This window comes from Takifugu flavidus, chromosome 1 (assembly GCF_003711565.1).
Source record: "Takifugu flavidus isolate HTHZ2018 chromosome 1, ASM371156v2, whole genome shotgun sequence".
NCBI classification, from domain to species: Eukaryota; Metazoa; Chordata; class Actinopteri; order Tetraodontiformes; family Tetraodontidae; genus Takifugu; species Takifugu flavidus.
Genome location: NC_079520.1, coordinates 26,185,663 through 26,210,182, shown reverse-complemented (window position 1 = coordinate 26,210,182; position 24,520 = coordinate 26,185,663). Strand labels below are relative to the sequence as shown.

General features: G+C 48.7%; 2 protein-coding genes across 4 annotated transcripts in view; both read right to left on the bottom strand.

Moving 5' to 3' along the window:
• Positions 1-192: 192 nt before the first annotated feature.
• chuk (component of inhibitor of nuclear factor kappa B kinase complex) lies at positions 193-8,037 on the bottom strand. The gene is made up of 22 exons (XM_057055448.1): positions 7,734-8,037; positions 7,323-7,445; positions 7,097-7,191; positions 6,887-7,004; positions 6,562-6,631; positions 6,390-6,478; positions 6,212-6,301; positions 5,977-6,101; positions 5,169-5,276; positions 4,933-5,068; positions 4,505-4,699; positions 4,186-4,288; positions 3,943-4,066; positions 3,411-3,562; positions 3,235-3,296; positions 3,046-3,155; positions 2,623-2,672; positions 2,439-2,544; positions 2,210-2,357; positions 1,960-2,096; positions 1,771-1,870; positions 193-1,435 (listed from the first exon to the last, which is right to left on the bottom strand). Exons 2-22 carry the CDS (start codon positions 7,425-7,427, stop codon positions 1,370-1,372), a joined length of 2,289 nt encoding a protein of 762 aa, XP_056911428.1. The 5' UTR covers positions 7,428-7,445; positions 7,734-8,037; the 3' UTR covers positions 193-1,369.
• A 684-nt stretch (positions 8,038-8,721) lies between these two features.
• Positions 8,722-24,520, bottom strand: part of LOC130524841 (PH and SEC7 domain-containing protein 1-like) — a 35,006-nt gene continuing 19,207 nt past the window's right edge. For all 3 annotated transcript variants that reach the window (XM_057031320.1, XM_057031303.1, XM_057031312.1), the window contains 7 exons: positions 18,805-18,848; positions 15,264-15,457; positions 14,866-14,936; positions 14,214-14,371; positions 13,012-13,156; positions 12,484-12,627; positions 8,722-12,407 (listed from right to left, as the gene is read on the bottom strand). In XM_057031320.1, the coding sequence (XP_056887300.1) occupies positions 12,135-12,407; positions 12,484-12,627; positions 13,012-13,156; positions 14,214-14,371; positions 14,866-14,936; positions 15,264-15,457; positions 18,805-18,848 (1,029 nt within the window). In that variant the 3' untranslated portion in view covers positions 8,722-12,134. The remainder of the gene's footprint in view (positions 12,408-12,483; positions 12,628-13,011; positions 13,157-14,213; positions 14,372-14,865; positions 14,937-15,263; positions 15,458-18,804; positions 18,849-24,520) is intronic.

Below are 24,520 nucleotides of genomic sequence, written 5' to 3'. Positions count from 1 at the left end.
TTTGTCTTTGGAACATTGAGGAAACCTCCCGCATTTGTGGTTGGGACATAAATTCCACGCTGACGACAGCGAAACCCTTTTTTGGTTGACCGATTTAGGAGCAGATACGATTCCACAGCTGCGATAGTGACTTTACACCAACGGGAGGGGAACAAAGCAGGAGGGCCAAACACTGCTCAGAGGACACGTGAATCATGCCAAAGTCTTTATTTCATTACCAGACAAACATTTGATCGTCATACGTCGGAAGTTCCAGAAATTAAACATTCAGAGACGAGCTGAACATCAGGGGAGATAAAAATGGCAGCGCGAGTCTCTTAAATACAAAAAAAATATTGTCATTGCACTTCACCTTCATAAATACGACCCGTTCCCTCAAACACCTCAGCGGTCCTGGTTACCTGCCAGAAGCACCGCGTCACTGTGTCCGGGCTCCCTGTCCCCTGTCCCCTCCAACCCCCCAGGGCAACGCTACATTCGCATCATGGCGCAGAACTGGGGAATTGAAACAACCCCTTTTTTTTTTTTTGGTTAGAATAAGTCAGAAAATATTTGGGACAGCTTTGCAATTATTCATCTTCCACATTTAAACTAAAGGAAAAAAAATGTTTTGGGCAAAAGAAAAAAAAAAATCGGGATGTTTTTAGACAGCTCTGCTTGAATTGGACAAAGGTCCCGTCTGGGTGGACGTTGTCTTTACACACGGTCCTTAAACCATCCGCTCAAATCTTACAGGTAAATCAAAACTGGCAGTCAGATACAAGAGAAACAGACATTACAGAAACACCCCGGCCGGAGGAGCCTCGGATATGCGTCGCTTTATTAAAAAGAACATGTCCACAGATTCTAACCTCCCGACCACCGAGAGGCTTCAAACCTGCCGACTTCAGGGCAGCAGAGTTTGGCAGCCTCACGTGTCGACGCGGGAGGATCAAAGTGCTCTTTGCGTGATTGTAACCCCCCCTTGACCCCACCCTCCACCACTTCCTGGGTTTTGCTTTGCATCTCGCAACGTTCCCGTGTCCTCGTCCAATAGGAATCCACCGGAACCCCCAAATCTGGTGCTACACTTTTTGCCGCAACAGTAGAAAATGAGTAAATGTCTGATTTTTTCTTTTTTAAATTTCGATGAACGCTGCAGCAAAATTAAGTAAGAGAGAAGAAGTGATGTGGTTTCACCGTTGTCTCGTATAAAAACAGGATTACCGATCGATCTAACCTTCCGCCACGTGAGACGATGGGAGAGGACACGCGCCGCTGGACACGTGGGGACTCCGCCAGGTCATCGGTAGCTCCAGTCCTTTTACCGCTTACAGCTGTACAACGTTTTTACCGCCACGTTAAGGGCTGCCGGGGGCGACGGCGCCGCTCAGGCGTTCCTCTTTTTTAATTTATCCGTTAACGTTTCGTATTTCGTCCAGCTCCAGTCTTGGTCCTGCGAAAAGAGGGGAAAACCCAGAATTACAACAAAAAAAGCAGCGTCTTCATGAGCGATGGACACCGTGGACAGTGTCTCCGCCTCCGATGATTCTGAATATTTCATGCGGATGATTCATGGAGCAGAAATAAATGAAATGTCATCCTCTCTGCAAAGCTCCAGACGGATGAACATCTGGACGGACTCTGAACTTCCTACGCTCCAAGACAGGAGTCATTAAACAAGTCACAAGGAGGTTTTTTAAAGATTTGACGTGTAAATAAGTAGCTAAATGGAACGTTTGACATTGAAAGACACGTTTGACTGTAGCAACGGCTCCAACAGGAACTCACCACGATGCTTTTGGACTGCTCGTCGGCGGCCTCCTGCATCAGGCTGGTCAGCTGACTGAGGTACCGCTGGTTCTCCTGCAGCAGACGTGGCGCCGCGTCGCTGAGCACATTCACAGCCGGTGAGTGGCAACACAGATTTCTGACCGTAGCGTCTCATCAGTCCTGGCTTCTCAATCATGACTCCCTTACCTGTCGTTAGGCCCAGGCAGGGAGGTGAGGGGGTGTGGGGAGCTGACAGGCTGGGCTGACTGGGACCACTGGGACACCTGCAGCATGGTGGACGACTCGGGACTCGCCGCCATCGAGCTCCTCGATGAGTTTTGAGCCTGGAGGTGGAGAAAGAGACGCTGACATCAGGTTGAGACGCGTGACAGAAGGGGGCGCTAACAAGCTGCACCCGGGCTTCCTGCGTTCGGGGTGAGAAGGTGGCGCCACTCACGCAGGCGATCTTCAGGAGGTGCCAGAACTCTCTCTGTCTCTTAATCTGCATTTGCATCACCGTGGTGTCGGCGTCCTTGATGTTCTCCAGCGTTTTCTCGATCCGTGGAAACAGGTCGATAATCTTCTGTTTGCTGATCAGGATCTTACTGTGGGGAGGACGGAGGACGAGGGCCGCGTCAGCAGGTGTGCGCGAGGCACCGAGGACTCCAGCCCGGGGCGGCTCCTACCTGAGGTGTGTGTACAGGTCTTTGAGGACCTTGTCCTGGTTCTGGACCGTCTGAATGATGGCCTTCACCATCTCGGTGCTGTCGGTGCTCATATCGGTTTCAGGCGCTGGTGGAGACAAAATTCCCGTTCATAAATGCATCCAGAAAGTTTCTGTTCTCCCGAGATAAACGCATCACTTCTTACTTTTGCATTTCATCTTCAGTTGCTTGTAGAGCTCGATCGCCTTTTCTTCTCTGCAATAAAAGGGGGGAGAAAAAAGTACCGTTGCATCATACAATATTTATCAGACTGACTCATAAATCCACGTCGGGCACAAACAACACATTCCGTTCATTCCGAGGAAGGAGACGGTCTGCAGCAGGTTTACACTGCAGCCCCCCGAGACCAAGCCCTGTTTACACCGAGGAGACGGGACACAGCTCACATTATTCTCAAGTTTGTGCCTGGAAGCTCAGCGGATTAGTGACCCTCACATGCACTCAGAAACAACCTGGCAGTTTCTAACGTTGGGGAAAACGACACAACTACAATGAATCTTAACACATCAGCTCTTTTATGACACACGACTACGAGTAATGCAAGTCAACATCAGCTCAAAGGACTCACAGCTGCTCCATCTTATCTCCTTGGCGGCGAGCGTAGGGGCTCCTCTGAAGCTCGACTATCTCCGAGTGCAGAGCCAAGATCTCGTCGTCCAAGTGGTTCACTTCTGCCACCTGCAAGGCAAAGCAGGAGCGCGCTGCGGTGGTGATTTTCAGGGGGGGGGTTTTTATTTTTATTTTTTAAATAATTTACCTGAGCAAAGGCAGCAGCTCTTTCCTCATTCTCCTGCCAGGCTTTCAACATCTTTTCAGAGGCTTCCAACAAACACAGACATGTCATTAATGCTAACACACACAACATCTGCAGCTGTGAAGATTAAACAGAGAAAAACAGGTCAATAATAGAACAAACAGCATGAGGGCACTCACAGATGCCGTAATGCATCTGATCACTGTATTTCTCCAGGTCATACTGGATGCTGCTCTTGAAGAAGTCCAACTTAGCCTTCAGCTGCTGAGAGAAGCCAAACATGTTGTTCTTACACCTGGTCAGGTTGGTGTTGTATCGCAAGAGGCTCAACCTGGACATGGAGGACAGAGACAGCCACAAAACACATCACAAGGCTGTGGAGAAAGAAACAGGACAAAAATGCCAGCATGTGACTGGAAAACAAACAACATCTTTAGATCACATGCTCCATCTCTGATCAAATTACAATCCCAAAATAGAATTCATCCAATGTGTAATTGGCACAGACCAACTTACAGCGCAGAAAATCAAAATTCTGCACTCTGTCGCCCCCTTCTGGCTAAAAAAAGGAACCACATAAACACCGATTCTAAAGACGTCACAGACCCTGACCTAGTCTGCAACCTGCTCCACGGTTATAAACACACCACCACGATGGCAAACCACTCAATTAGAGCCTGATCTGCCTTCTATTGAGTTGCTGCGACTCACATGGCAGCCCTCTGTCCTTGGAAAAGCCTGCTGTAGTCCTCCTTCAGGCCACAGATGTAGCTCACCGCTTCTCCCCAAATCTTCTTCAGCACCACCAGAGGCAGCTGCTTCTTAGCATCTTGAACTGTGCAATTAAAACAACACAGAGTAACAAAAGAGCTATATTATAATGAAAAATACTGAGGAAACCACGTTGGAGAACCTTTAATGAATTGCATTTGAGACATCAGGGAAAAAACTGACCAATAGTGTGGACTTTATCAGAGAGCTGCCTGGCACTGAAGGGTCCAGAGTAGGTGGTGATGCTCTTGTCGAACAGGTAGACGATGTAGCTGTCCCAGCCTCTCTGCGCAGGAGAAGGGGCCGCAAACATTTGTAAGCATTTCTACAGCTGCAGGAAAATAATGGGGCCCGTCTCTATACCTAAACCACCTAAACCACCTTCAAGTTCTAAAAGTGCTTCATTTACCAATGTGCAGCGTTCGTGGGACAAAGCTGTGTTTATTTGAAGAGTGACGTGTTCATTTAGCTTAGCAGATAAATGAGCGACGCGAGAACCCACCACTCCATCCAGGACACACTGAGCAGCGGGTTTCCTGGGATCCAGGGACACTCCGGTCTCCTGCAGCAGCTCCTGGTTCGCTACGTCGATCTTGGTCTCAGCCTCGATGCGTTTCTGCAGGCTGTGGAGGTTCTCGTCTGCCGTCAGCTGGAAGGAGTGGACCTGAGCCGTCGTCATGTTCAGGATGTGGACAACCTGAAAACAAAATAAAAAACACACACAAATGACACACTAGTGGTTACTCAGCCCACAGAGCATCATTTACTTTGTGGCCTCTGTTGTCGCTGAAACCTCACTGTGGATGTTACCTACAGCAGATATGAGGTCTGGGGGGGACTTTCCAACAACCGCTTCCAAATTTTCAGAGTTCAAAGGGTGGTGAGGTTGGGAGAGAGCGACAAACGTACTGATGAGAGGTTCTAACTCGCCTTCATGCTCAGGATCTGCTCCAGCACTTCGAAGCAGAGGGGCTTCTTGGATTCGGGGCTGACTCGACCTCCTCGCTGCACGGGGTCCCAGTTCAGCATCAGCTGCAGGAGCGCTTCCATCGGCTTCAGCAGAGTTCTGAGCAACAGGAATTAAACGACTGGGTTCCAAATACGGTTTTTAAACACATGGCATTTAAATGAAGGAGGAGCAACAACAGCGCTGTAGAGGTGTGAACCTGCTCAGATTGTTGGGGTAGGGGAGCTGCGTGGAAAACTTGACCTCTCCGTTCAGTTCCTCCACAGCCATGATGTCTTTCGGACCTTTGTTCCTCACTTTGCTGGCCCTGAGGATGGAAGGAATGTTTGCTTAAAGCACAAAAGCCGGGAAAATGAGACGGAGAGTATTGCAACTTTTCATTTTTTGGGAAAGCAACAGCGGGAAGAACACCCCCGTCTAGAGGTGGACACGCCCCTCCTGGTCACACCGACGACCCCAGTGATGCATTCTGTTGTCTGATACGTACATTAATCTTCTTTTCTTCAATGTCACCTCAGCTGTAAACTGACATTGACTCTTATCTGATTAATGCCTCCAGCAGGAATATTACAAACACGCTCCCAGCTATGGAGGACAGCTACGTGTTGATGCGTCCCAGGGAAACTATGGAGCGCCATTTTCAGGGAATCTGCCGCCCCTTGAAGGAGAACACACACTTCCACCAACACACACCACTGTGGTCCAGGGCTCATCTTTGTCATGTAAACCACAACTCATTTTCACAATTCTGGTCAATTTTCACTCCCATTAATATAAAAAAAGCATGTTTTAAACCCTCATTTCGACCTGTTTAAAAAGGCCCCGGAACATCAACAACCTCGCAATAAACTACTTTTGCCTTCCGTTCCAGTTTCTAAACCAATTTTGTGACTACAGTCATTGATGATGAGCTCACTGCCGACCACAGTGACCATCGGTTTCCATAGCAGAGGTGGGTGAAAACGTCACACACGTTTCAGAATGTTATGAGAGGTCAGGTTACTCACCACTGAACTGGTTGGAGGTTGTGCAGAAATGGCCGGAAACCGCAACTGCATTCAAACAACATGGTGCCGAAGCTCCAGTAGTCCACGGTAACGGTGTACGGCTTATTCTCAAAAAGCTCCGGTGCCTGCGGGGAAGATGCAGCAGGTCTTTCATCTTTTACCCCCGACACAGGGAGGAAGAGGCGCCGTGTGTCATGTGGAGCCCCGTATCTGAGACAAGTGCTTGTCTGCTTACCAGATACTGCAGCGTACCAACAAAAGAGGTGCACAGACTGCCCTGGTCCAGGTCTTTAGCGTAGCCCAAATCGATGATCTTGTGAACCAGCTGTGAAGAGAGAAAGTACGCGTGAGAAGGTTTCTCTAAGGCAAACAGTCAAACAGTGAGGCACAAAAACCACAAAGTGACAGTTTACCTTTCCACTGATATCCTGCAGCACGATGTTCTCGGGTTTGAGGTCTCTGTGGATGATCTTGTTCTTGTGCAGATACTGGATCCCGGAGCCTGGAGCGGAAAACAGCCCGTTTTACGGCGTGAACGCGCTGAGAGGCGCAGGTCTGAGCGAAGGAGGACGACTCTGGACATACCCACGTCGTTGATCAAAGAAAGTACTTCGCTCTCTTTCAGACCGCAGCAGTTTTCAGGCTTGCTCAGCATCTGGAATCCACGTAAAGACAACTCTTATATATCAGGAGAACCCTTACATAAGCTACATAATGCCACGAGTGATAAGCTGCGTCTATTTTTATCTGTTAACAGTTGTAGTTTACAAAGCAACCTTGATTACTATTTATAGTTTAACATCTACTCTACAGACACGGCGAGGGCACCTTTAACCGCTCAGATGGTTCAGCAAAACAGGGCTAAAAGGACGATTAATCGATGTTTACGAGAGAGCTTCTGGAGCCTCACCTTCCTCAGGTCTCCCCTGGAGCAGTACTCCATGGCCAGCAGTGGGAGATCGTTTAAGGATATGTGCGTCACCTCCTCCGGAACATCTCGGGCTGTCACCACGTTGATGTGATTTAACCTGAGAGAAGACAAGACGTTACAGCCTAACGATTCTGGTCGTCCCACCCCGGAGCATCGTCAACATCAAGGGCGGCGCGAAAAATGACAAACTTTTTCATGATCTGGATCTCTCGGCTCCATCGGTCCTTGTTCCTCGGGGTGAGCTCCAGGCGGCACATTTTCACAGCCAATTTCTCGTTGGTTTCCTGCAAAACATGCAAAACTTTACGTCGATATTCTCTCCTCAAACGATTAAAGAGTGTGGTTTTTGCAGCAGCAAGCATCATAGATCTAGCAGCATCTGTTACTGGGCCACCACATGTCCTGCTAAACTCACTCGGTGCTGGTAGAGGTAAACATGGGCAAAACCTCCCATTCCCAGTCTCTCTTTAAGCTCCCAGTCTCCGCAGTTCTGGTTCTGCCTGAACGGAGGTTTCTCCATCGCTGTAACAGTCTGGAGCTTCGCGTTGGTTAAAAACACAGACACGGAACATGGAAGCAGATTTTAAATACATCAACTCATTTCCCAAAACAAAAACCAAACTATTAAGCTCGGGGATGCGGCTACATCGTGGAGCAGCTTCCAGGCTAGTTTAAAAAAAATCATATCGTGGTTCATTACAATGACGTAATGGACCACATCGGTTTCCGTCGCTGCATATAATAAAACATGACATGTCAAAATATATATAACAGTAAAGGATAACAAACCACGTTGAAAGAAAGTCGCCGATGTTGGCTACATTACCTGGTAGCTTGCGGACGCTACACACGGTTTAGCCGACCAATAACAGCACCCATAAACTACAGGAAGTAGACGGAGCCCGCAGCTAACTGAAGCGAACGCTTCGGAGACACTTCAGAGACGTTCCGGTGAAAGCTGTCGGCACGAACCGCTGCCGAAGCCAGTCGTGAAGCTCGGGTCGGGTTACGGTGGATGTGTCACGGGCCGTTTTCGGCACAAACGTGAGCGGTCTTGTTTTCAGTTCGGCGCAGCACCGTGAGAATGTGTACTTTCCTGCATGACGACACCAGAAAACCCGGCTGTGTTTCTGGCCAGCGACGCCAGGGCGCGTTCAAGAGAGCAACGCCCACTGCAGCGTTTGGAGGTGCTAAAAGTGTTCAATATAAGCCGGAGAGGGAAATGAAGCAGATGGGCTTTGAAAAACCTCTGACAGTTTTAAATAATTATCAATTAAAAGTTTAGTTATATGCTACACGTTAAGCGCTATACTTTTCTTGCATCTAAGGAATCTGGTCATATCTTAAGATTTAGCCTGCTTGTTCTATTCAGATTTTTTTTTTTAGGTATAAGGATTAGTTAGTTGGTGATAAAACTAGACTACAACTACACTTTCAGTCAATGGGAACGTGTTAAGGTCACAAGATTACAAGTTACAACACCAAACATTGTTGTATTATTTTTAGTCAATGTTCTGCATTTTCCCCTCTATATTATGTCTTAAAATGTTAATTATCTTCGGCAGAAAATATAGTTTCATTACCATAACAAAATCTAATACTCCCATTGCAACATTTTGTTTTAAATTCATAAATGGAACTACTTGTATATATATATATGACCAATATATTATGTTGTAGGTTTCAACTTATCTATTTTAAATACCATTTAGCCAAAATATGAAAAACCTGGTTCAATTGTGCCAGCAGATAAGATGCATTCAGGGCTATTTTTAATTTAACATAAGCTACATCCATACTGATGGCAGGACACATTTATGGTTCCAAAAACAGTTTTATTTTCATCCCCTACGCCTCCACAAAAATGAGAAGCACAAGAACAGCAGTGACAGATGTATGTTACTGAATGTATGTACCACCGTGACATGAATATGTTCATCACTTATGCTGTAATTAAAAAATAAATTAATGAACTAAAAAAAAAAATCCAAGATGGATCAGGCAAGACCTCTAACGTGGATAAAAAAAAAGAAGTTTGGAATGTTCAACTCTGTTAAATAGTACACAAAAGCAGTAAATAAAGCCATTTTCTTCATTCATTTTGAGAAAAGCGAACAATGTCCATGAGCTCAAGGCATGAAAATATATTTTTAAAAAGTTGACCTCACGTTACCGCTCATTTAATACTCTGATATATAAATTAAAGCAGGCTGTAGTTTCTCATGCTTTATCTACACATTCAGATAAGGGGCTTTGAATGGAAACCGTCTGCGGTGACCCCGGCACCCGGAGCCATCGCCAAGGGAACCATTTCCATGCTAACCAGTGCCATGGAGATGCTGCAGCTGCTCTCTGATGAGACACACTGAGGGAGGAGGGGGAGGCTTCTGTCCATTTCCCATCCGTCCATCCTCCGCCACATGTCCATGTGAGACGTCAACATCCATTTATATATGTAGAATTGCTTTACCAGACCTGTTACAGGATCTAATATTAGTTTACAAGTGTTTCTCAGAATAAAAACAGATTACATTTCATCCAAGGGATCACATGATCGCATTCTTCCATTGATTATCTTTTCAAGCAGGTTTTGCTCGAGTTTTAAAAACTTTGGGGACAAGGCGGCGGACAAATACAGGGAAATGTGGTCGGACCTGTTGTCTTGTATAAAACATCACAAAAGGCACCATAAACTTTCTCTACGTTCCGCTTGATTTGGAGCATAATTTTGGTCCTGATTGTACAGATGTTATAAAAATTGGTAACACCTGGTTTGATCTCCTGACCTGTTGGCTCTCCGCAGACAAATTAAGCTTAAAATGAGATATAAATGAACACCTCAGCTCATATCAGTAATCTTTTACTGCTGATGCCTCTGTTGCTATAGCAACCGCTATGATTCTGTCTGCTTGATTAAGTTACTAACATCTGTTTGTGGTAAGGGGCGTGGCAATAGGCTGTCGGCCATTTGAGCAATTACAAGAGAATCAATCTTAGATGTTAAATGAGCATTTTATAGAAAAGTCTGGTTAATTATGAGGCTAATTTTAGATTCTTCTTGGATTGGTTAATTGTTTCAGCTACATGTGGCTACGTTTTCTGTAGAGAGCTGCGAGATTTCATCAAAAAATGATTCAAATATAAGCAAAACTGGGTTTGACGTAGCTGAATAATGATTTAAACAGGTCTGTTCTGGAAAGAAAAACCCACATTTACTCCCCCAACAAACCACAAAGGGCACAGATTAAACAACAGTATGTAAACACTTATCAATAAATATGAAGCTGAAATGTCAATAGGACAGAAAATATGTTCCAATCCCGCTGGAATGAAAACTAAACCGACTGAAGCAAAACAAGAGAAGTAGAGGACAAGAAAACATGAGAGAATTCTGATGTTTTCCTTTGATTCCATGGAAATAAAGAGATTTTTTTTTGTGTTTTGTTTTGTTCGAAACAGCACAACCAGGTCAGTTTCAGCTCTAAACTGCTGGCAGAACATGATTTATGACACGCTTAATCCTGAATATTATTAAGATCATCTATTAACAGCGCAGGCCTCCGTGGTGTGCACACGCAGCATGCACACGCAAGCATCCACATAGAACAACACAAACGCACACAACCATCCAGCACAACATTGTAGCCCTGCGGGACCCCTCTGCCAACAACAGGTGAGGGGGGGTCGACGCCATGCATATTCACTGCAGGTGCAGCAGGTTTGACTGGGGGGGGGGGATTGGCAGCGCCCCCTGCTGACTGGGCGCCGACACGACAGCTGCTTGCAAGTTTTAAAGCCTGAGTGGGGGGAAAAATGGCTTTTAACGTCAATCAATCAAAGCTGTGAGGTGTGTATGGCTGCTAAAATCAAACATTGTATGTTATTTTAACAGGCCGTCTCCTCCCGAGGAGGTTTAATATCACATTCCGTTTTTTTTTTTAACATTCCTTTTCTTTTTTTATATTCCACCCTGATCACTATTAAATCCCCTGAAACAGTCTTTGGAAAAAGATTTTCCACAGTACGTTACTAATCTTTGATAGGTAAATAAGCTTAACTGGACTATTCATGCTCAATATCACCACCATGTGAGAGAAATTTAACAAAAAAATCATAGTTGATGAAGAAATGTATAATTATACCAAATGCACCTTCACAATAGCATGTTGAATATATTGTAAATACACTGTCTCGTATCCTACAATATAAGCCGATGCTGCCTTATATACAACATATATCCTGGGCGCTTACAAATATTATGGATAACATATTTCCTTTTACATTTTCATCGTCATAATTCTCTGTACATGTGACGCACACGGGTGAAATACCAACAAACAGCTGTAAAATACTGTAAAAATATCAGATAAACAAGGACATTCAAGGTCTGCCTGGTGAGTTCATGGATGAGAGGTTACATGTGCAGACGTACGCGATGGCACCGGCATGAGCACACCCAAGGCCTCGGCAAAGGCCTAAAAAAAGCTGGACCCAGGCATGCTGGTCACTGGAGGAAAAACCACGATCAGCCAAGGAAACTGAAGGAGGAACAGACGTGCACCACAGGAGCCAAAGCAACTGTTCAAGTCAGGTGACCGTGATGAGACGCGTACACGCCGCCGACTGCTGAGAGCGCCGGGAAAAATAAGTAGAGATGCCCTTGTGAATAATCCACGGAGTCGGGGGAAATGCGAGGGCTGAAAGATGTAATCTCCTGTGGACGTCAACGCGCTGCGGCGGCGCTGGGAAATCAAATACGTTAAAACAGGTTTGAATGCGAGGGGACTCCGGAATGCTAGCATCTATCACAGCGTTTCAACTCAATCCTGATTAAATCGGCAGTCTAAAAATGTGTTTGGTCCCAAACGGGGAAGAAGAAACGGTGGACAGAGAGAACAAAAGAGGACAAAGCGGCGTCCCTGTCCGCTGCGTCCTCTGCATGTGTGCTCAGGTGAGTCTGAGCGGTCCCTACAGGTCTGTCTCATCCTCCCTGCACCGCCATGCTGGCCGCTGCCTCCCCACCCTCCTCTGCCAGACGAGAAGACCCAGGTGCCGGGGGCGTCGTGGTTCCAGGAGGAAGACGTGGAGTAGACCGCCGCCCCTGCCCCCCCCATTCAAATCGGAGCTCCAAACCTTTCTGGATCTCAAATGGAAAGCCTCTGCAGGAAGACATACAGCTTCACGCCGGCTGGCAGCGCAATGCTGTGCACCCCCCCCCGCGCCTGTCTCACTTTTTGACGGCCTGCCGGTAGCTGTGTCTCTGGCCCTCCTGCCGGACCTTGGTGCTGCTGCTGCTGCAGCCGCTGGCTCTGCTGCAGGTGCCGCCGTCCAGCGTGCTGCTGGCCTGGCTCACCTGGCTGCTGTCGTGCAGCGTGGGACTCGAGTGGCACCTCTGCAGCCCGTTTTCGTCCAGGAGGTGGGACTCGAATGCAGCCAGGTCCTCCGCGCCGCTCTGGATTTTAGCGCGCAGCAGCATGGCGTAGGTGCCGTATCGCGTTTTCTGCAACAGACGGGAAGGCGTGTCAGGCCCGGGGCTCGGACGGCGCCGCATCGGGCTTCGTCTAACCCCCCCTCACCTCAAACTCCAGATACTCGTCTCGGAGGCGGTACTCTTCCAGCTCGCGCCCTTTCACCTTGCGGTCCGGCGGATAGGAACGCAGCTCAGCCAGTTCCGTGGAGAGAGCTTTGAACCGGGCTTCGTGGGATCGGACCTGCTCCTCCTGTAACGGACACAGTTTACAGTAACCAGAGGGGTGAAACATTTACTGTTGTTTTCTCCCCCCTGCCGGCGTCATAAATCACAGTAATTACTTGTGCAGTCCTAATGAGAAGACATTGAGGGACTGATTAAAATGTCAGACGTGAATATAAATGTTAAAATCAAACAAGGAATTGGATAAAATAGCGCACAAGCACCAGTCGATGCATCACCTCTGTGTTAACCCGAATGTTTATTTGTTAATATTTAATGCTAATGGCGGCGCCGTTATGTCGAGAAAAATGATCTGTCAGCTCCACTGGATCTACAGAACAGAACATCATTACTTTGATTTGGGCAGACTGATGTATGGAGCTTCCCGAGATCCCGGAGTGGACCCAGTTACCTCGGAGAGTTTCGACATGGTCCCGGGAAGAAGAGGTCGGCTGAACTTCTTCTGAGAACCGATGGCCGCTGGGAACGGAGGAGCCGAGAACATGGCAGACACCGTGTTGATCCGCGTGATCCAGGACTGCATTTGCTCGGCGTTCCTGACGCGTGGAAATAAACACAGGAATTCTTATCTCCGGCACACGACTTCAAAGGGATGGTAATTAACAGAGAACACAGCTTTTGCTGTGGACAAAGAAGTGATGATGAAGCCAATTAAAGTCGAGGAAGAGCGGGCCTGTTTTATACCAACAGAACTGCTATGGAACCAAGAGGTGTATCATTGTGTATCCCCATTAGGGAAGAGAGAGAGAGAGAGAGAGAGAGACAGAGAGAGAGAGAGAGAGAGAGAGAGAGATGAGACGAGAGAGAGAGAGAGAGAGAGACAGAGAGAGAGAGAGAGAGAGAGAGAGAGGGATGGGGGGTGAGTATCTGGGACAAATGTAAGCTGCAACTGGAGCACAGAGCTGGTTCTCCTGAGAGCTGAAACATGTGGCCACTCGTGCCACTTCCTGGATCTCTCTCGCTCTCTCCGTCAGTCTCACACACTCTGCTCACCAGTGTGCACAGCCCTGACCCAGGTGTGTCCGCGGTATTCCCACGTGCTCAGCTGGCATGTGCGAACGCTCGGCCCCGACGGCCACACGCACAAAAAGTCTGCGGACGCCTTAATGGATCCGCCCTTGTTTCAGTGAGACGCGCTGCTCAAAACGGAGCAACAAATATTGAGATTGTCACCAACATCCAGTGCATATACGTCATAATGGCGTTTTCACAATAAAATGGACCCCTCCAGCCGAGCCGCGCGTTAATGTTTGCTTTCTCCGACAGGCCGAAGCTCATTTGGGAGAGGGATTAGGACAAATCTGGTTCCCCCAACTGAAGAACGATAACCCAGGTTTCTTATCAGCATCCTACCAGAGGAGGGAGAGTGGAGACATCCACATCCCCATCTGTCCTTGGGTTTGAGTTCTTTTGTCAAGAGTCTGGCTAAAATGGAAGCAATCCTGCCAGAGTCGGTTGGAGTTCAACTCCGACAGATCTGTGTCTCAGCCAAGACTATGGCTGTCTAGACTATCAGGGCTCGCGCACAAATCTCCAATTATGGCAGAAGACATGGCTGAACAGTGCGTGTTAGCTACTGTTTCTCTCACTTACGGTGCCTGGAAGAGATACACCCTCCAGTCGGCCGTCCGCAGGTAGAACACGTTGGGCCTCTTGCTGTAGTCCGAAGCCTTCATGGCCAGAGAGTGATGGATGGACACGGCGTTCTTCAGGTCCTCGTCCGACAGCTGCTTATCAGGTCTGTATTCACCCTGTGATGAGTAGAGATAGGAGGACTCTATTACCAGGGAGGAGTCCCAACAATAAATGGGCTTCTGCAGGAGCACCAGCTGAGGTCGGAGAATTAGAAAGGCTCAGATCTAGTCAAATTACCCTCCTCCTTCACCCTGAGCCTGTTTGGCCTCTGCGTGGCACGTGTGAATGCAGCTATTGTGATTCTGACAATGCAGCGGGCTGCAGTGACTTTTCATGTCACCTTGGCTCGCCGGGCCGAGGTGATACTAAAAAAAAAGTGCCAGTAGCAGGGACCAAATTTTACAGAGAAACCATAAAGAAGCGGCGGGCCTAACGCCCACCACTAATATTAGAGCTTGTCTCCACGGCAAATTATAAATATTTATGCTAAAGTCAGTGTGAAATGGTTTAAACAAAATTAAAATTTAGTACAATACAAGGTCAGACTCAATGTTAAAGGGGAGTTTCTGCATAACATAACATATAAACTGCAGCTAGTATTATGGTTTACCTTTTGCAGATAAAGAATTAGCCCTTTTAGGATAGCATAGAAGGTTTTCCAGCCCCTCTTCCCTCTTGGTGCTGAAAGAAGAAGGAGGTTCGTCAAGCTCTTATTTAATTGCAGAAACGGCTGTGCATCATGTCGGAGAGACGTTTTTAGGTTCTTCACAGGCAGCAGAGCAAAAAAACAAAAAAAATCACATAAATGACATCGGAGTGTGTAATTTCCCAGTTTGTATCCGACGGATTGAGAGTTATCTGAACTCATCTGTGAGGAAGAGTCGCTGTAAACAGGAAGGAACATCTCCACCCCCGCAGGAGGCGGGGTTTAAGCCTTCTCTCCTGTTTTTACCTGTTGGGTTACCTGCCCGGATCAACGGTAAAGCGTTAGAAAGGTCTGTTCCGTACTTCTCTTGCCGTCTGAGTCAGCGTGAACTTTGCGGACCAGGAATCCATTTTTGTACAGCAGCGTTCCGGAGGGCTCTGACCCGACAGGCAGGGGCTTCTCGTCGCTGCCCACCTGCTTGGTGGACTTGGAGGCGTTGGAGTCGCACAGGCTGTCCCCGAGCTCCGAGAAAGACTTCCGCAGCTCTTCCTCATCGCTATGGAAACACAGAAAATACAAGAATCTGCGGTGATGGACGCTCGTGTGTCAAGTATCGTAAGCGACCAGAACCAACAGGTCATCATGCATCACGTCCTCGGTTCCAGAGGACAAGTTTAAACAATTTTACTTTTTTATTTAACACTCCTGCCTGACGTTGCCTTCGAAGCTCCGTCTGGCTGGTTTCCTTTCTGTGATCTCAGGGAAAAAAACCACAGACACCATCCAGCTTTGAGGTGATAAACGAGGGGGGGGGGGGGGGGAGGTGGCAGACAGGCAGACGCATCACTGGCCTCCTTCATCCCCTTGATGATCACTGAGAAGATCAGCGGCGAGGCCTCACGATGCCTCTTTTGTAAGACATTTATGAAGAGGAGGGAGACCCAGATGCTCAGCAGCTCTGCAGGCCAGAAACCCCGGAGAAAGGGCTCGATGGGGCCCAGATCTGCGAGGCAGTGAGCGATCTTCTCATGAGCGACTCTGAACGTCGCCTCCTTTAGTCTTCTGCTGCTGCCGCCAGCTCATTTATATTTTATTAAGCTCTTTTTTAGTTTGGCTTTTCCCCTCTCACTCAGTGTTTAAGCTAATGCAAGGCAAATGTTTCTGAGCACCGCCATTCGAACCCAAATTTCTTTTAGATGCGATTGGAGCTTTAAAGTAAATCGTTCCGCCAATTTGAATCCAAAAATCACAAACCCAAGCATAATTACCGAGGTTAAAAAAAAAAAACAGTTTGGCTTAAAAGTCTTCATTACATTTCTTCTGAGGTCAATATTGTTGTAGCTAATTGTGTTAAAAATGCAGACCAGAGAGCACTTTAGTGGTGGTTTTCCACATTAGGGGTGATCGATGCTGAAGGCAGCGCCGCCTGTGGTCTCTGCATTTAAGGCCACACACGGCGATTCCACTTGTTACCTCATCGAGCGATGCAAAAGTTTGGTCTGAAAATAGACTAATGGCTCTACTCCGAACCCCCAGCTCGACAGCCAAACCCCCGCCCCGAGACCAAGGTATGAGTAACCACCTACATAACGGCAGTTAACCCCATGCAGGAGCCAGGCAGAAAAACAGAGGCAGAGACGGAGCCAATGAGCATGTAGCCTGTTGCCTGGTAACTGCCAGCCTGCCTGAATCCCAGTCTACACAAAGTGGAGAAGAGCTGGAGAGTGGGGGACGGCGGGATGGAGAGAGAAGTGATAGAGCAGAAGGGAAAAAAAAGAAAAAGCAAAGATGAATCGGCCCCGATCGAGGAACATTTCACAAGTGAGAGAGGGGAGCGGAGGGGGGGGGGGGGGTGCTGGAGAGAAAAGGAATACGTGTAAAAGCAGAAAGAGCCCCGGAAAAACTTAAAAACAATGGTGGAAAAAGAGGATGAGAGGATCCAAAACCACCGCCTTCTAATCCACACATAGTGATTCAAGTTCAACGCTCGCTAGCATTAGCAAACATTAGCAGCGTCCCACGGCGGAAGAGGGGGCAAAGAAAAGTGAGAATCTCCCGCTCTGTCTTCTCCCCAAGTCTTTCTGTCCACCGCGTCACTTCTGCAGCTCCAACCTGTTGCGTTGTACAATACCCCCCCCCCCCCCCCCCCCCGCTCAGCTCTCCACCCCCGCTGCTGAATGAGGAAGCACGTGTGTGCTGTATACGTCTGTCCTGCATGTGTGTGTGTGTGTGTGTTTGAGTGCGCGCGCCACTGAAGAACATGTGGGTGCATCCAACAGCACCGTCGAGAGTGGCCGAGTGCGTGTTGCTTTCTGTGGGGGTGTGAAATAATACCCATGGCTGAGAGTGGTGTTGTTTCTCCACGTGGACCGCACTGCGAGCCCCCACACACACCTGCAGCCAGATCCACGCTTGAGATCCCCCATATAGGATTTATATACGGCACCGCCTAAATAATCGCACCTTTGTCACGGGGCAAGGCTGAACGGAATGTGACCCGGGGGGGACGTGAGCAGAACCGACCCGGGAGAGTGTTTACGGCCTTTGAAAGTCAGACGCGAGGCCTCTGGCGGCGCTGAGATCGCTGAGTGAAGAAATGTCCACTCGTGCGATGGAGGACGCATCAGCAGCGCCGGAATGGTGCGAAAGAGCAGTGAAGGTGACTCTTCACCCTCGGCTCCCAAACGAGGCTTTTCAAAAGTCGCACTTTTGAATCATCTTTGCCGGTTGACAGGATCTTCTGCCAACTGCCAGACTGTGGGGGGGGATGGGGGGGGGGGCGGAGGCTCATAACCGGGGTCTGTTTGGAAGTGGATTGTGTTTACGGCTCTAAGAATGACGTCTCTTTCATCCCTGAATGGTCTCTGCGGTGCGTGTGAATAGCCGCCTGTGTCGTTGGAGATGGTTGAACTGGATCGTCAGCCCTTCTGTGGATCTCCGCCCCCAAACGCTCCTCTGACCACTTTTACCGGGCCTCTACGGGAGCGCTGCTGCGGCTATTTTTGGAGGTAGTGGGAGGCTTCGGTCGCACCTTTGCATGGGATGCAGGTTAACTGTTCTGGTTCTCATCTGGTCGCCCTTTTTGTTTTTGGTTTTTTTTCCCCGTCTTTGGTGCTCACGCGCATGCAAATGTGTTTCCTGGGTGCATCTGCATGTGCAGCGCATCCATCTGTTAGCATGGATCTGTACACGCGCGTCTCGTGTCTTTGCTGCCGAGCAAACACGGGGAGGAAAGAGCAATGCAGTAGCTGTGGAGTCGTATCCATGGTGCCGTAACCATGGCAACAAAGCCTGGAAAGCTTGTGACTTAATTGTCATCTCAGCTGCGATCCAGAATAGCAACCCTTGACACACTAATGATGCTTTCAACATGGCAGACCGCGCGCACGTCATTAATGAGGACGCTAACAAGTTAATCAATGCGTCAATCAACCAATCAATACATTTTAATTTTGTTCCATTTTCTAATTTTTCCCCCCATATCTCTAAAATCTATACAAGCTTTGCCGAAAGGTTAATTCAAATGAGTAAATAACAATATTGTAAAAAATAGTGTAAGGCAAAATCAATCAATACATTTGTGTCATTGCTCATGACTTAATTACATTATTGACATCTTCTTATTTTGTGATGAGTGCTGATTGTAGCTTTTAAGCCTTTGATTCTACACTGATTTATGGGTTTTGCATGTCAGCCTATATTAGATTTATTATTTACCAGAAGAATCTTTAATTATAAGACAGAGGAAAGTTCCCAGCGGGAAGACTGACGAACTTCTACACTTATTCATTGATTCCTTTAGCACATGCTGGTGTTCCTGTTATGATTTTCTTCTTTTTCCCCCTCTTTTTGACATTTTAAGATTTGCAGCAGAAGTAAAAATGTCCGTGTGGGATGACTTACAGTGTCCACTGCAGCTTCTGGCTCTTGATGGAGTTGTACAGCGCCTGTAAGATAAAAATAAAAAATAAAAAAAGAGAGAAAGAAAAACCGCCTTTCAGGTTGTATAATAAACAGCAACAATGCTCCGCGGCCTTCGAGTCACAATTTGATCACACATTCCGGCGCGATGTCGGCGGTTTCCTGTACAAACGGCTCGATACGCGACCTTCAGCCGCTTCAGAGAGACGTCAACCCTGCAGACGATCCCGGGCGCCCTTTGTCAGAGCTTAACTCGCTTTCTTTGCAAACGCATCCGTCAATCAAGCGCCGCCTGAGTCACGGGGCCATTAACCGCAGGGCCCGACGCCTGTCAATGGAGGGGCCGCGTAATCGATCAGTCAATGAATAATCTGGAGACCGACGCGTCAGCCGATCGGGAGTAATTAACTTTACGGCTTTCGCACAAAAAAAGAGGTACAAAGGAAACCAGGAGGGGAGACAGCTGAGGCCCTGATCTGGGATCAGGAGCCTTTAGATTATTTGGGCAGCGAACGGTCGAAGCCAATGTGAGTTGAACAAATGATGGAAAAAAACGCCGGAATATTAGTGGCTTTATTAAAACCAGTGAAGTCATACTGTAGCTTAAAGCCACGTCTGATGGTGAGAACAATATGAGAGGCTGCTAGAACAGAACGCTCCATTTTTAGATGGCAGTGAACCTCCGGCTGCAGCCGGGGAACGAACCAAAAACCTTCAGGAGCGCGTGGAGGCTTTTCCCACGTAGATCTGTAGAGAAATTAGTGCTGCAACTTTCATTTCATAGAAGTAATTGAGCGTGACTGCTGGATAAGTTGGTATTTAAGCCCATTTCTCGCTACGCTAACATGGCAGAGGAGCGCCGCGGCGGAAGGAATGCGGAGACGCACGGAGCCGACAGGCAGCCGAGGTGATGGAGAGGACACCGGTAGCTCATCCCGAAGCCATGCAGGAGAACCCTCAGCTCCAACCACCCACCGACGCACCGCTTTATCTACGGAGCCGCGTCGAGGTTCCAGCCTCGCACAAAATCTCACTTTTGCTGTACTGTGACCTCATAGCGAGGGTTTGATTCAGTCTGTGTAATCCCATTAATTTCCTGAGTTTTCTCAGACTGAACCAAAAAGAGACTCATGAATATTTAAGACCATCCAGCCAAGACCAGTATGACTTCAGTCCCGGTTTTCACACAATCATAACATTCAAGCTGTGTTTGGAACTGAACTGGGGGGGGGATTTAACACCCAGTCATCAGTGAATAAAGGCCTGCAAACATTTCAACTGGAAGACAAAAATGAATAAATTTAAGAAACGTTTGAAGCGTCCGTGAAAGAGATCTTAGAAACGCAGCGTCAGCAGTGTTGGTTGGTTGCCGGGGAGCATTTAAACGTTGCAGGACATCGCGGGAGGTAACGATTTCTTAAGAGGTGGCCGGAGGTGGGGGATAAACAGATCGCACCCCCGTCCATTGACACCAGGTGGGATGTCGGTCAACCTGCTGGTTGTGTCGACGTCACCGAGTGGCAGCGAATCGGAGCGGTGGCTTCACACACTGTACATGTGTGAATGGATTCGTCCTATTTGTGTGTGGGAATCCACCAGCGCGCGGTTCCAAACCACAACGATTAAATAATCTAAATTTAGAAATCACGTTCACACTTAAAAGCCGTATTTATCCATCATGTATTCGATTTAAGTTCTAATCAGCAGTAAAAACTACACCAAAGTCACATAATGATGAAAATAACTATAAAACTTGATGATGAAGGTGACGGCCGGCGGCATGATGACACGGCTCAGATCTCTGTACCTTCCTCCTCTTCCTGGCCTGCGGATGGTTCTGTCCATCCTGAGCCTTCCCCAGCAGGTCCGGGAACACCAGAGGTTTGAGGGAACGGGAGCGAGGAGTTCTGGGATAGCGGAACGGGTCCATCATGCGTAAGTCCCTTCCGTATCGCACAGTGCAAAGAGAGCGTGAGCGGAACCGCCCCGCCGAGTGCAGACTGTTGACGCCGATCATGTTTGGAGGCAAATGCGCTTGAAAAACATTCGAGTTCTTGTCTGTCGAGTCCTGCAGAGACGGCGTTTTGGGTTTTTTTTGGTGGGGGGGTCCAGAAAGATCAAAAACAAATCCTCAGAGAGCCGCAAGTGGATTCAGCCACACGTCATCCGACCGCTCTCTGGCCAAATAGTGCAACCAGCAGGCATCAGAGCCCCACACACACACACACACACACACACACACACCCTGGAAGGTTTGATCAACACCCACAGGGCAACAGCAGGGGACCCACCTAACGGTGAATTATGAATAAAGAACACATGTATTATGTATGTCCAAAAACATCTCCTTTGGTGGCATTAAAGGACTTTGGGAGCGGGTGAGAACTGGTGATAACGGGGGGAAATCTACCACTTTCCAACCAACGGGAGGCTTCAGGCTGACCTACAAAGTTTAAGCGGCGATGGCGCTGCAGTCCGGAGCAGCTCCCTCGCCAACTGCTCCAGCAAAAGCTCCTCTCCGCCTGTTTTCTGGAGGAAATGAGCCCCCGGAAGGTGTCACCTGTTCCGCTGCCACGGACAAGAGGAGTGAATCTGTGACACGCTCACAGATGGTACGAAACACTGGCAGAAGTGTGAGCGGACGGCCAGCGTGAAGCAGATGGGTGCAAAATGTGGAAACAAAGGAGCAAAAAAAAAACCCTTTTACGCATAAAGGCACCCAAAGGCACAGTGAGACGCACAAGAGCGGGAGATACCGAGGGGTAGGTGGGAGGTTAGGGAGGATGGGGAGGGGGAGGGACAGCCGTCTTCGGACTCCAGAGCCGGAATTCCAAAGAGCGCCCTCGATTTCTTCACAAGTCCACAAAAGATTTCGGACAAAAACGCCGAGAGAAAGCCGAGAGTTTGTGCCTCTCACTCCTGTTGCTCCCGTAATCTAAACGCATCCCATCAGCTGATTGTCAGATTTACTCCCTCTCTTCCTTTATCCGATGCTGTCCGTGCGCGGTCCACCGTTATTCGCGTTCCCGGTTCAGGAATCTACTTGTCCAGCCGGCGTTGGCTCTCCCACTCTCTTTCCATCACACCTTCAGAGCGCTTCTGGACGGGGGAAGGGGGGTTAAAACCAGCTCTCCGGCTACTGCCATCCGTCCGCGCCTTCACCAGCTGATCTCTGCCTTTATCAGTCTGACGATGCCTTTATCCCAGCCGTACTTGAACGCCTCGCGCGCCGCGTTCTCCCCACTGCTGCTGCCGATGCGGAGGAGAGGAGAGCTCTCCGCTTCAATCGCAGAGCGACGAAGATGCTCTCCTCCTCTCCGCCTCCCTCTCCCTTCCACAAAGCCGCTCACCCCCCCTCCCCTTCCTCCTCCCTCAGTCGTCACCGTCAAATCACAATCGCCCAAATGCCTCGTCCATGCAACAAACACCAATGCAGGCGAGGCTGCAGACATTTATACAAACACGCTGTCAACGCTGGTAGGAACTGATCCGGGATCTTGTGCAAGTGAATGACAGACTAAGACGAGAAAGAAAAGACAGCAGAAATGTGTGTGTGTGTGTGTGTGTGTGTGTGTGTCTATTCATCACCACTGACACGATCATTCCCTTTAAGAATTCCTGATCGCAACCATTTAATTCAACACGTCCCCACAAATACCAAACGACCTTATGGCCTCCACAAAGTTACCGGGTCGGGAGGTTTCCAGTGTTTAATCAGCAATGTTGTGAATTAAGGAATGTAAAACAACAGGTAAACGGGTGTTCTGTAGATCCGCTGGTGGGAACAGTTTTCCACGTCTCCTGCTGATGCGTGGGGTTATTTTCCACATGCCATCATAAATGTATTACGGACTATTTGGTGATGTTCTTGAGGGGGGAGGGGGGTGAGCATGATGCTGGAGGCTGTAAACACGGTGAGATAAGAAGAAAAAAAACACCTCACGGCTCCGGTGTGAAGATAAGATGAAAATGAACAAATACTGTAGCGAAGGTGGACGCTGACCATGAGATGGTGAGGCTGGCCTCAACAAAGAGTCGCCAAAGAGTGTCGTTATGTGAGGAAAAAGCAGAAAGTCATTCATGCAGAGAATAAAGAAACAAAAGAAAAGCCTCAAAGAAGTGTAGTCAACAATAACATTATTATTAATTGAGCCGCAATCAAAGCCTGCGGAGCCTCTTGTGACCGTACAAAAAGAGTCAAATCTCTTTCTTGTATCTCTACCGGGACAATAAAAGCTGAATCTGTGACGGCGGAGCAAAGATATCACGTAATAATGAGGCCAAGTGCAAACAGGAGAGAAACGGAGGCGATACAGGAGCATCGCTTACAGGACACAAATGAATGTCTGTTCCCTCAGGACGCGTTCGGTGGAATTATTGACTTCAGAATCAGACGTGGAAATAAACTCAGCAGCAGCAGCACCAGAACCAGCACCGCCACCACCAGCAGCAGCCACACCAGAAGTAGCAGCAGCACCATGAGCAGCAGCACCAGAGGCAGCACTATCACCCCCACCATCACCAGCACCACCAACGGAAGTACCAGCAGTAGCCCCACCAGAAATAGCAGCATCACCACCACCGTCACCATCACCAGCAGCTTCACCACCACCATCACCAGCAGCTTCACCACCACCATCACCAGCAGCTTCACCACCACCATCACCAGAAGCACCACCATCACCACCAGCAGCACCACCATCACCAGCAGCTTCACCACCACCATCACCAGCAGCACCACCATCACCACCAGCAGCACCACCACCATCACCAGCAGCAGCAGCACCATCACCAGTAGCACCACCACCACCATCACCAGCAGCTTCACCACCACCATCACCAGCAGCTTCACCACCACCACCATCACCAGTAGCACCACCACCACCATCACCAGCAGCACCACCATCACCACAGCTTCACCACCACCACCACCATCACACCACCATCACCAGTAGCACCACCACCACCATCACCAGCAGCTTCACCACCATCACCAGCAGCTTCACCACCATCACCAGTAGCACCACCACCATCACCAGCAGCTTCACCACCACCATCACCACCACCACCACCATCACCACCACCTTCACCACCACCTTCACCACCATCATCACCAGCAGCTTCACCACCATCACCAGCAGCTTCACCACCATCACCAGCAGCTTCACCACCACCATCACCAGCAGCTTCACCACCACCATCACCAGCAGCTTCACCACCACCATCACCACCACCATCACCAGCAGCTTCACCACCACCATCACCACCACCATCACCAGCAGCTTCACCACCATCACCAGCAGCTTCACCACCACCATCACCAGCAGCTTCACCACCACCATCACCAGTAGATCACTCATCTCCACTTGGCCCGTCACCTTGACCCTTTCTCAGTTTAGTAAAAAAATAAGGGGGGAATTCCGGTGGTGGTCACCGTCTGTCCAACGAACATAAACGCTAAATCGCTGCAAAATAAAATGACATCATCTGTCCGGGTGCCAACTGTACAACCAACAGGACCTTTAATGACTGACGTTACAGGCGAGCGTCAGACAGGGCACGGTGGCGAGCAGCGCTTCGCCCGCAGGAAGGAATTCTTCACCCTCCTTTAAAAACAAATCCGTCTTCCGTTCCCCCACTATTGACGCTGTAATCAATAACGTCCGTCCACCTCATTAGTGTTTGAGGAGAGCCACCG

Excerpts from the sequence above, each read along its gene's own strand:
- chuk (XM_057055448.1), bottom strand. The coding sequence starts at position 7,427 with ATGGAGAAACCTCCGTTCAGGCAGAACCAGAACTGCGGAGACTGGGAG. Across the intron at positions 4,289-4,504 it reads AGTGTGTCCTGGATGGAGTG|AGAGGCTGGGACAGCTACAT; the intron begins GTGGGTTCTCGC and ends TCTCCTGCGCAG. Across the intron at positions 1,436-1,770 it reads AGCAGTCCAAAAGCATCGTG|GACCAAGACTGGAGCTGGAC; the intron begins GTGAGTTCCTGT and ends CTCTTTTCGCAG.